The sequence below is a fragment of the Calidris pugnax genome, unplaced genomic scaffold (genome assembly GCF_001431845.1).
Source record: "Calidris pugnax isolate Ruff unplaced genomic scaffold, ASM143184v1 scaffold140, whole genome shotgun sequence".
Taxonomy (NCBI): domain Eukaryota; kingdom Metazoa; phylum Chordata; class Aves; order Charadriiformes; family Scolopacidae; genus Calidris; species Calidris pugnax.
In genome coordinates, this window is record NW_015090896.1 from 861,584 (window position 1) to 873,991 (window position 12,408).

General features: G+C 47.9%; 1 protein-coding gene across 1 annotated transcript; it reads left to right on the top strand.

Moving 5' to 3' along the window:
• Nucleotides 1-8,389: 8,389 nt before the first annotated feature.
• Nucleotides 8,390-12,408, top strand: LOC106891663 (endonuclease 8-like 2). Its single transcript, XM_014948373.1, has 4 exons — nt 8,390-8,527; nt 9,461-9,792; nt 11,301-11,497; nt 12,380-12,408. The coding sequence occupies exons 1-4, from the start codon at nt 8,390-8,392 to the stop codon at nt 12,406-12,408; spliced, it is 696 nt and encodes a 231-aa protein (XP_014803859.1).

Here is a 12,408-nt window from a genome sequence, read left to right on the forward strand (position 1 = left end):
CACAGTTGTTGAGTTTCGTTTATTTAAAGATATCTGGCATTTAAGACCCAGACAATGGTGGAGCAGAGACCCTTTTTTCTTTCTGTTCTTTTCCTGACCAGAAGAAGATGCCACCATCTTCTCATTACCCAAATTCAGTGATCTTCCACCAAATGGAACCAGTTCCAGAACAGTTCGTTGAACAGACTTCACTAGACATGCTGTGGTGGCTTTAGTGGATTTGACATGATCTAGAGCAGAGAAAAAAAGAGACCTTCCCACACACACGTCCTCAGCTCACACATCTAAGAGCATTTTCTTCATTTTCCTAGATGGTCTGAAAAGCTAATGAATGCCCGTATTTAATAGTAACTCCTTTCCTATTTATCATTACAAAATCACAGGACTGTGTTTCCAAAAGATTGTTGGCTGAGCCTGGAGAAAGTCTGTCCAAAGTCAAAAGGGGATTTTGGAAGGAGGAACCTTCTGGAACCAGGTAGAGGAGACCCACGTTGGTCATCGTGGAGGAGCGTGCTGGGTTCTTCCCTTATGGATAGCCACAAGCCAGGCTTAGAGATTATTCAAGAGCACAGCAAGTGAAAGATGCTCTTCTAATGTTGTTGTGCTGTTGCTTTTGAGACAGTTAATTTAATTATTTTGCATACTTTTCTGTTGGTCTTGATGTCATTGATGAAATCTGATTTTTGGCTGTACTGTGAGTGCCCACTTTCCCCCCCCAACAGCTGGCTCACCACCAATTTGAAAGCCAGGAGAACCCAAGGCCAATGATATCTCATGCTTTGGAAGGCAGAATCACAGAACAGTTCAGGTTGGAAGGGACCTTAAAGATCATCCAGTTCCAACCCCCTGCCCTGGGCAGGGACACCTCCCACCAGACCAGGTTGCTCCAAGCCCCCTCCAACCTGCCCTTCAACCCCTCCAGGGATGGGGCAGCCACAGCTTCTCGGGCCAACCTGGGCCAGGCTCTCACCACCCTCACAGCAAAGAATTTCCTCCTAATATCTAATCTGAATCTCCCCTCTTTCAGTCTAAAACCATTACCCCTTGTCCTATCGCTCCCTTCCCTGATCAGGAGTCTCTCACCAGCGTTTGTGTGGCCCCCTTCAGATACTGGAAGGACTCCAAGGTCTCCCCGGAGCCTTCTCTTCTCCAGGCTGAACCCCTCCAACTCTCTCAGCCTGTCCTTACAGCAGAGGGGCTCCAGCCCTCTGATCATCTTCATGGTCCTCTGCTAGACCCATTCCAACAGGTCCATGTCCTTCCTGTGCTAAGGCCCTAGAGCTGGATGCAGTGCTCCAGCTGTATGATCATTTCTGATATGTGGAAGGGAACAAGATGCCCCATATGCAGCAACAGGAAAGAACTGGGTCTAGAACAAGAAGGAAAGAGTGTGTCCAAAGCATCAGGCACAAGCTGCAACCTGCAGCTCCACAGCAAATCCACAGATGTGTTATTACAATAGCACCAGCCCTCCATAAAGAGACTCATGTGGTCCTCTATGGTGTGAAGCTTTGTTCACAGGATTTTCCTTTTTCCATAGTCATTCTCAGTCTCTGCCATGTCCGGACATGGATCATCTATCCACCCTGCGATTTCAGCTCTGAAGCTCTCCCCGCAGGCTTACCAGTCAGCTATCAGCCAGTCTCCACAAACCAGCTCCAAACAGGACTCCTGGAACAGCCTGGTGTTAGCTGAAAACCATGGGGACATCATAACTGCATAACCTGGTCTTCCACCCATGGACTTCAGGCTGATCTGCTCAAGAGATGAAGAAGATGCCATGTAATCATCAAGTCAATGTTGTTTCCCACCTCCCCTACTCTCCCGCCTTCTCTCCCCTGGTGAGAGGTTCCAGCAAAGAGGCAATGAGGACTTTTCTGAGGTGTAGGAGAGCTCTTATGAAATGAACAGAGAAGACTCAAATCTCAAAGTAACTAATGGATTTGAAGCCTTTTCCCCCCCACTTTAAATGTGCCTCTCTATTTGATTGCCACCACTTTTTATGAAACAGCCAGAAACACAAAGATGGACACAGTTGTTGAGTTTCGTTTATTTAAAGATATCTGGCATTTAAGACCCAGACAATGGTGGAGCAGAGACCCTTTTTTCTTTCTGTTCTTTTCCTGACCAGAAGAAGATGCCACCATCTTCTCATTACCCAAATTCAGTGATCTTCCACCAAATGGAACCAGTTCCAGAACAGTTCGTTGAACAGACTTCACTAGACATGCTGTGGTGGCTTTAGTGGATTTGACATGATCTAGAGCAGAGAAAAAAAGAGACCTTCCCACACACACGTCCTCAGCTCACACATCTAAGAGCATTTTCTTCATTTTCCTAGATGGTCTGAAAAGCTAATGAATGCCCGTATTTAATAGTAACTCCTTTCCTATTTATCATTACAAAATCACAGGACTGTGTTTCCAAAAGATTGTTGGCTGAGCCTGGAGAAAGTCTGTCCAAAGTCAAAAGGGGATTTTGGAAGGAGGAACCTTCTGGAAGCAGGTAGAGGAGACCCACGTTGGTCATCGTGGAGGAGCGTGCTGGGTTCTTCCCTTATGGATAGCCACAAGCCAGGCTTAGAGATTATTCAAGAGCACAGCAAGTGAAAGATGCTCTTCTAATGCTGTTGTGCTGTTGCTTTTGAGACAGTTAATTTAATTATTTTGCATACTTTTCTGTTGGTCTTGATGTCATTGATGAAATCTGATTTTTGGCTGTACTGTGAGTGCCCACTTTCCCCCCCCAACAGCTGGCTCACCACCATTTCACACGTCTAACCCTTTAGGATTCCACCTTTCTCAACGAGCAAAGTCTTCAGCCTCTGGTGGAGGTCGGCGGGGGCCGTTCTCTTTACCAAGCACGTTGCATAGACTCGTTTGCCTGCAAGAGAGGCACAACTCCATTCAAGCACGAGCATGAAACAAGACTCGTGTCTTCCCTTGCCCATAAGGCTCTTGGCAACCAGGGAATCCTAGAAAACGGAGTTGGAAGAGATGCTGAGAGCTCACCGACTCATTCCCTCTTCCAGATGGGATCAATTTTCCCCAACCCAGCCCTGATTGCTCGCTCTTTAGCGTGTGCTTGACAAGCTCCAGCACTGCAGACGCCACCGCTCCCCTCTGCAGTCTAAGTGCTTCACCAGTTGCTTGCCGTGACGTTTCCACCAATGTTTCCAAGGAGGGATGGCTTTGCCTGTCCAGGCAGAGAATTTCTGGGAGACCTGGTCCTACAAGATTGTCCACTCTTGTGTCTGTCCACTCCCAAACTCTGTTACTCTTCTTGCCTCCCCAGCTCCTCTCCTCCCTGCATCCAGAACTCGAGCACAGAACTACCAAGTAAAAAATCTAGAAGAGGGATTGTGCATCTCCTCCCAAATGTGCCATCCTCTGTCTCCCACTGTTTAACATTCCCACAAAGAATGTTTTCTTCCACCCAAACACCAAGACACGTGGCTTGGTGAAGAGGAAAGCCATGTACACGTTTGAAGCAAAAGAATGGCGTTGTATTGTCTGTGCCTGAACTCACCATTTTCCTCCTGATGGTAGAAAAGCTTCTTTAAGGAGAAGAATTCAACTGGACTGGTCATGATAAAGACTGGGACTGGAGTCACGGTAGAGACCTGGACCCTTCCACATTCTCCACGCTCGGCGTAACTCAGATTTGCAGGGGTTTGGAGGGGTGGCAGAGCCTCTGAGCTCCTTCAAAGTGATGCCCATGGAGGTGGTGCCATGGGAATGGCCGGATGGTGTTTGCACCAGGGTGTCCGCTCTGTCTTGCTGAGTTAAGGCAGGGTCTAACTTCATTAGTGTTAATTAAAAAGCAGGAAAAGACATTCATGAAACATGAATAAAAAAAAATGAAATTCTGTGATTCTGCAGAGAAGAGGCCAGAAATAGCACCTAAAAATATGAATTTGGGCTAAAAACATGAGGGTGTTTTTCCCTGGGCATGCAGGTCGTTAGCCAGCCTCCTCCTTGAATTATATCCCTTTGTAAATGGCAACTGAGCTCTCTTGGGATCTGGCTGTGAATTCCCGTCTGTGACAGAGAATCACACACCACAAAGATGCCACTTGGCTAATGGGAGACCCTGGACAACCCCAGAGGGAAGGAAGCAGGAGGTCTCCTGGACAGGATCTAAGGTCCTGACCAACCACACGCCCCATTTCTCTTTCCCTCTAGATGCTTCCAGAGGCTCTGTCCATCTCACCTTATTGCTGTGCTCCTCCTTCTCCCCTCAAAGCCAAACTCCTGGCTGAATTTTCCTCCTGCCCTTAAAACACACTCCGAGATGCCACAAAGGAGTCTGCTTGCCATGCAAGAGGGGAAAAGCCCTGCAGGATATAAGCCTGCCTTATGCTCCCTCAGGATTATCTAAATGACCATGATAGAGACTTGTTAACTGGTCCTCAGCCTTCCTCAAAGCCTTAAAAAATAATACTTGAAACACAGTCAGGAGCATTTACAAGGACCCCGTTAGCAGAACAAGATGTCTGCCTTCAAAGGATGAGGTTCTGGGGATCGTGAGGACAACTTGGCTCTCTTCAGTGATAGAATTCAGCTCTTTTGTCCTCACTTTTGCACCACGAGCAGTAGAGGTTCAAATGCACCTGGTTTGTTGTTCTTTTCAATCACCCCAGACTGTGGTAGAGCTATTGTCACCCCAGGGCCACTTGCCATAGCATGGACAACATCATTGACATCAAGAAAGTGGGAGGCTGAAGTCAGATGGAGCACCATCATGCTAGGTGCTCTACAAACACACCATAATAAATGGGTCCTGTCCTAGGGAGCTCGTAACAATAGAATTACAGAATAATTTAAGTTGGAAGGGACTAGAACAGGTTTCTCAGGACCCTTTTCAGTTAAGTGTTGAATATCCCCAAGGATGGAAATCCTACAGCCTCTCTGGGTTCCTGTTCCAGCATTTGACCACCCTCATGATGGAAGTGTTTTTTGAAATAAACGTTAGCTTCTGATGAGATGCAAAATCATTGGCAAATTAATTGCTTGGAGACTTCCAAAAAATGAGTTGTTGCAGGAGACTGAACGTTGTCTCCAAGCCCAGGAGTCAGAGATAGCCCCCTCTTGGAGGTAGGAGCCAGGATGGCCCATGCAGGGCGATAAATGCCAGAAGTGACAGATGAAGGGAGACTCACAGGACGAGATGACAAAAGTACTACCAGTTCCAGGAGACTCAGCTCGTTTGAGCAAGAGGGAATTACAAAACTCTGGGTTCCACCTGAGCTCTGCTTTCCTTCCCATGACGGGGGAAGCATTTAGAGCCTACTTTGCTAATATAATTAGATACAATTATTAAAGACTCGTTACAGCAAGATAATCATTGTTATTATAATTGCTATAATTTATTTCATTGCAGTGTGGCTGGAGAACCTAGTGAGGGTCATCCCAGGCTAGCTCCTACACAAATGCAGGACTAAGAACCATCCCTGCCCCGAGGAGCGAGAGGGAAGGGCCCAGTCCTGCAAATTACTTAAGCATGTATTTAAATCCACCTGTGGGACTTATTCCCTTAGAGGTCCTCATTAATCACGCACACTAATTTTGACGTTGAAGGGTTGGCAAAACAAGGTTTGGTTGTGCCAACCCAGACCTTTGCAATGTCTCAGTGGTCACTGGGGTGAGATGGGCAGATGAGAACTGGGACACGGAGCCAGAAGGGTAGAAAGGTCATTTGACCATCTCAAAATGTTTTTCCTCCCTGTGGTGGTGCAATATCTTGAATCACTTCAGTCCATCTTCTGTAAATTGATCAGAAGAGATCCATATTTGATTTGCAGCCTTATGGTCCGGCTGGAGAAGGTGCAACCAGGAGGAGCTCAGGAATATTGTGAGGGAGCTTTAAAACTGATCAACAACTCTTATGATAACACTGAAGCTGTGACTATGTCAGGGGTGGTGTTTTGTTTCTCTTTTTCCCCTCCATGTATAAAGTTTGAAGCTTCCCAGGACAACTGGGAAGGTCCCGTGGAAACAGACACTTCTTTGTAAGGGGGGAGAGGGAAACCAACCAACTGAACAAGCTGTAATTATTTAAAGATGTAAAAAAATACATATTATGAAGTAGTATGGCTACCAATCCACATAACTTCTACACCTTTAGAACTAATGGAAATAAAACAATGATAATAAAACCAGAAGGCTGCTGCTTGACTCTGACTACCCTTGTGGGCTTCTTGGAGAGGGCTGGGGGTAGATGATCACACATGAAGTGCACCTGGAGAACCAATGGTGGAATGGATCCTGTCCCAGGGAGCTCATAACGATGACATTATGGAGTAATTTAAGTCATTAGGGACTAGATCAGGTTTGTCAGGGCCCTGTTCAGTCAAGTGTTGAACATCCCCAAGGATGGAAATCCTACAACCTCTCTGGATTCCTGTTCCAGTGTTTGACCACCCTCATGGTGGAAATGTTTTTCCAAAAAACCATTAGAATCATAGAGTCATCTAGGTTGGAAGGGACCTTTAAAACCATCAAGTCCAACCATTGACCTAACACTGCCAAAACCACCAGTGAACCACGTCCCTCAGCACCACCAATACTTTAGATTCTAATCAGAGGCAAAATCATTGGTAAATTAATTGTTCAGACCTGGGGACTTCCAAAAAATGAGTCATTGCAGGAGGCTGAACGTTGTCTCCAAGCCCAGGAGTCTCACGCAGCTTACAAAACCCTGGGTTACCTCTGAGCTCTGCTTTCCTTCCCGTGACAGAGGAAGCATTTAGAGCCTGCTTTGCTAATGAAATTAGATACAATTACTAGAGACTCATTACAGCAAGATACTCCCAGCTGAACTCTGAGACACCGCCCCTAATCCAAAATGACATTTCCAGCAAGGGCTGAGCTCTGCCACCATCACGTTCTGCAGAAGCACAGCCCTCCTACAAGCACCCAACCTTCCTCCAGGGGTGCCCAGATTCCTTCCCAGTCCAACCAGTCCCTGAATATCCATACAACTGGCAAGGTTGAATGTGACCAGGACTGGAAACTCCACCCGTTCCTCCCCCACCAACCAATTGAGAAGCTCCCCTGCCAAATGGCAGGGGAAGGTCCTCCTCCCCTATAAAAGTGGGTGGGTTTGGGGTACAGAAGGTGTTACTGAGAGTAGGTAGGTTGGTTATGGGGAGGGTGGAGATGTTGTGGGAGGTGTTTGGTGCTGTTGGAAGGGGGTCTGGGGGAAGAGGAATGGCTTGGGAGAAGAAGGAGAGAAATTAAGTAGGGGTGAAGGCTGCGTGGTCTGCTCCCAATATATATGCACAGGGTGGACATGGGAAGGGCAGTGGGTTGGGAGGGCTGGATGTGGTGCTTGGGGGGAACTGCAGTAGGTACCCCCACTGCTCTGGGAAGGCATGGTGGGGGGCAGTGGGGTGGAAAGTGTGGGCTTACTTGTTTGGGAGAGCTGTTGATGCTTGGCTGAATGTGAGAAGATGGTGAGCTCTAATCGGCCCTAGACAAGTGTGGAGGGTCAGGGCCATGCCTTGAAGTCCCTGCAAGAAGCTTCTTGCAGGAGTGTGAGGGCACGGTGGTGCTTCCTCCAGAGCAGGGTGTGGGACCATGTTCCCTAGGTAAGGGTGATCTGACATTGTTGGAGTGCAGGTCAAGCTGGGATGAGGTGGATGAACCTTGTAGCCTTGTCATGTCCTGGTGTGGGTTTTTGGCTTCTGTCTGAGCACAAGAACTGGAAATGAAGGCATAGATGGGGAGGATTTCTTCTGGAGACCTGGCTTCCTGCCCTGGGCCTGTAGTGGTACCAGCTCAGGTGTCTTGCTGGGACAGGCTCTGGGGTGTAGTGGTCATGCTCCTGGGGAGATGGGTGTCAGGCCCTGCAGAGAGCTGGGGCTTGTTATCCTCCCCTTCCTCCATGGAGAGAGGAGCATTTTGGGAGAGACTAAAGTAGGTCTGGAGTAAAAAGGTGATGTAGGGAGGTCCATGGAGAGAAGGAGATCTTTTGTACTGGGACATCAAGGCTAAGGGAATAGCTGGAGTCAGGTGAGCTCTTGTTCCTGGTGATGACAGGGATGCTAAACACTCTAAGGTCATCTGTGGAGAACCTGTGGTAGAAAAGGACTGCTGGGGATCCCCAGGCCAAATCCCTGCTTGTGGGGTGAAAACTATCATTAGAACAGGTTATTCAGGACCTCATTTGATTGAATTATGAATATCCCAAGGATGGAAATTAGCCCCTCTCTGCACCTGGAAGGAAACTGTTTCTTTTCATGGACTTTGAGAGGAAAATGGGGGTGAGGAGATTGTGGCAAGCTCAGCCTCGGACTGTTTTTGTGTATTTCTGAGTTGCAACTTCCCTTCAAGCATAGGGCACCAAGAGTAAGAAGGACCTGCTGTTCCCTCAACAATTGCTGGAGATGCCAGAGGGCCCATCATTGAGGAAATTCCATTTACTGACCTCCCCTTTTGTGGGCCAAGTGGTGGCCAAGGTGGGGGGAAGCAGCCGGAAGATCAATGTGAATGACCTGAATGCCCTGAGGCTCCAGGACTCCCAGGTGAGCTGTGCTAAAGATGAACTTACTGGTCCATGGCAAGTCTGAGGCAAACCAGCATGGTCCTGCATCTGGGTTGTGGAAGGTGCATAACCTGAGAACAACACCAAGCTTGTGTTTGAGGTGGCTTTCTTTGTAGCCACAAAATAGGGGCATGTGGGCAAAGAGTTGTGAATGCCCATTTTGGAGTTCTGCTTTGTGTTGCAAAGCTTGGGATGAAGGTTCCTGTGAGGAGAGGCTGTTGCAGTGCACAGTTGCTTCCCTTATATCTGAGGGCAGGGTTTCACCTGGCCAGATTGAAGTGTCTGTGCTGTGGCCACTTGTACTGGGTCAGTCCTGCTGGGGTTTCACTTGCCTGACCTCCTTCAGATGATGATTTGGACTTGGCTGACCAGATCCTACTGCAGCCTTACCTCTGATTATGTGATAGTCTCAGCTGAGGGCACAGATGTGAGCAGCTCAACAGTCATTTGTGGCTTCAGAGCCACCCTTGAGTTAGGTCATAGAATCATAGAAGGTTAGAAGGGACCTTTCAGATCATTGAATTGATTTGCATTGAGTAGCACACCAACCCATTAAGGTTGGGTGCTAGGTCACCCTGGCTTGAGAGGCTTGAGGCCAGCAGAAAGTGGGGAGGTGAAGGACAAACAGGCAATGAAACCCTGAATGTCTGTCCTGGTGCGTGTCTTTGGCCTGACAGGAGTCTCTAGGAGGACTTCACAGTGGGGTGGCATCTGAACACCTTGTGCTTCATGTAGACAAAGAAAGGGTGCTGAGAGGAGCATCCTGCAGCTGTGAGGCGATGTGCTAATGAATCCCTTGTTCAGGGTGAGGTGATGCACCTTCTGTCTAAAAGAGGTTGTAGAAAATAGCCACTTCTACAGAAACAGCCTGAGATTATGGTGGATCCTCAGTACATCCCACCTTTTTTCTCAGGTTCATGGGAAGAACTTGTACCTGGCATTTGTGGCAGCAGAAGGTCCCTTAGGACCAACTGCAGAAGAGACAGTGCTGCAAAGAGAGGCTGCTCGTGGGGCAAGTTCTCCTCCTCAGGAAGGGCAAGAGCAGGTTTGTCCTCCACAGCCAGATCCCCAGGAAGAGGAGCTGCAGGAACTCCAGCACTCAAGCTCTGAAGCCCCAGATGAAGCAGGGGGTTCAAGCAGCTGGTTGCGCTTCCATTTTGGCTTGTATGGCAGCATTCGGGCAAATGAGCTCTCAAGAGCAAACAAAGCCAACAAGAGAGGAGACTGGAAAGACCCCGTCCCCAGGTATTTGATGAAGGCCTCACAAACTCTACTTTCTCCCTGCCTCTCGTTCTGGAGAGGCACTCCTCTGTTTCAAACTAAATTTGTGGGGGAATACCCTTTGTCCTGTTGTCTTTTCTCTGATAATTCTTAAGATAAATGGGCATGAGAGAAGAATATGGGGTGTGATCAACCAAGGAGTCCACAGTAGGCTGTTGTTTGGGTATTCCTGTGCTGTAGGGGTCTTTCAGATCTCCCAACAGCATCGGTTGACCGTGGTTTTCCTTGGATATGTCTTATCTTAGTACTGCATGTTCTTCTTCCCCTTGGAAACGGGGTTTTCTACCCTCTGTTGCCTCCTGCCTCCTCCCAGCCACATCTTCTCTGATGCATTACTTTGTGTGTTTCATCTCCTTTGTTTTATGTGATTGGAGAATTAAGTGGTTGCACTTGTGGGATGCGTGTTGCCTGCCAGCCTAGTGCCAGCTCGGTTAAGGTGTTTATTCAAGGAGAGAACTTGTTGCTAGATTGAATTGTGCCCTGAAAATGCCAATTTTTCCCACTTATTCATCCAAGGCTTTTTTTTTAAGCATATAACATACATCTAGGGCAGCTGGAATCACTGGTTAAAGACAGCAGTGCATTGAAAACACAGGCTCTAGTCTGTGTCTTAGGCTCCACTGGAAGTGTCCTGAACAAGAAGGGGTAAATATTGGAAGACAGTGTGGGTTCAGCTCTTGTGAGCTGTTTAATTTGAGCCATTAATAACACCCAAGGTGGGTGTCTGGCCCCTGTGTATGTAGGGACATGCTCCCCGTTCTCCCAGCCTGCAATCTTCTGAAGGATTGCTTTATTTCTGCACACATAATTTTGGATATACTCGATTTTGTGCGCTACTTTGAGCATCAGTTTCCCTGACTGCAGATCCTGCTGCTGTCTCTCAGCTGGGGACCACGGGGCAGCAGAAGGAACAGTTGTCCACCAGTTGTGTGGGTTCACAACCAAGTTTCTTGGCTGAAATCATTAAGGAGGTGACCTGGCGTTGAGATGGTGGTGTTGAGGTGTGTTGGAGTCCCTGCTGTCACCCAGTGCACATAAGAATGTGCAGGGAAGGAATAGCTGGGCTGGGGTACAGGCTTGGGGGACCAGTACTTCAAGATGTTTCCTCTTTTCTCACCTTCCAGTAGTCTTTTGCTCCGTTGCTATGTTGTTCTCTCTTTCCGTGCAAGTTTCTTAAAATTGCAGAATTGTCTAGGTTGGAAGGGACCTTTAAGATCAAGTCCAACCATCACAAAACCACCACTAAACCATGTCCCTCAGCACGACATCTACCTGTCTTTTAAATACCCCCAGGGATGGTGATTCCACTTCCCTGGGCAGCCCGTTCCAATGTTTGATAACTCTTCTGGTGAAGAACCTTTTCTTAATATCCATCCTAAGCCTCCCCTGGTGCAACTTCAGCCAGAGCAGAATATCACAAATGGTTTGGGGGAGTTTTTGACTAGAGATTTCAATGTATCTGCTTCTCCCAGGCTGATTCTGCACTTTGAGAGTGGAGGCTTCCTTGCTTTCTACAACTGTCGAATGCAGTGGTGCTCCTCTCCACGGGCTGATCCTACTTCTGACATCCTCTCTGTGGAGTTCCACCGTGGCCGGGCACTGGATGCTCTCCGTGCACCCGATCCCATCTGCTACACCCTCTTAGACCAAAGATATTTTTCAGGGCTGGGTGAGTTTTGGGGCACAGTGGCAGAGCAAGAAACGGAGGAAGGTGGGTGGGATGTCTACAGATCTAGAGCTGCAGCTCTGAACCTTTTACTCCTTAGCATTATGGCTTCTGGTTGATCCAGCTGGGGGTATGTGGTCATCTTGCTGAGGACAAGGCTCGCAGTCTGTAGCCAGAGGCTTTGGGTGCATGAGTGTGAGGAAGGTCCACTTCAAGGGGAGTGGGAAGAGAACATCTTCCAGGTCCAGTCCCAGCTGGAATTCCAAATGGTCATTTGGAAGGTAGATGACTTCAGTGGGTTCACTGAGGGCTGAAATGATTGTGAAGCCCATGATGTCACTGAACTAGGTGGTCACCGGTCAAAATACTCTGGTTCCACAGTGCCACTGGGCTTGAGGGCTTCTGCCACCGATCTGAAGTAACACAAGCAAGGATGACAGGGAACAAACCCTTGTTGTAGGGGTTGCCCAAGAGCTCGGAAACTCTTGTCCTACTGTGCTCAGAAGATGTTCCAATAAACAGAAGGATCTAGATGGCTACGACAAGCATTGATTAAAGTTTATTGCTTTGATTGGAAGGTGCTCACTGGAATTGGAGGTCAGCTCTGCAATCTTGCTCACTTCTGGGGATCTCTTTTGTCCAGTCTAGCTATGGGTGGGTTTTTTTGCCATCTAAAGTAGCGATACTTATGGGGGGACCATTCTGAATGACTTCTCTGATATGGGGAATGGCATTGGTAGCTGTGATCAAAGGCAGAAGTCACCATGACTGAAGACATAGGTCTGCATTGTCTTGATAAGAAATACCCTGACTGTCTCCTTTTCTCCTTTTTTTTTTTTTTTTTTTTTTTTAAGTATATTCTGGATTCTTGTTCTATCCGTCCAGGCTTCCTACATGACATCGTTGGCGTTTAA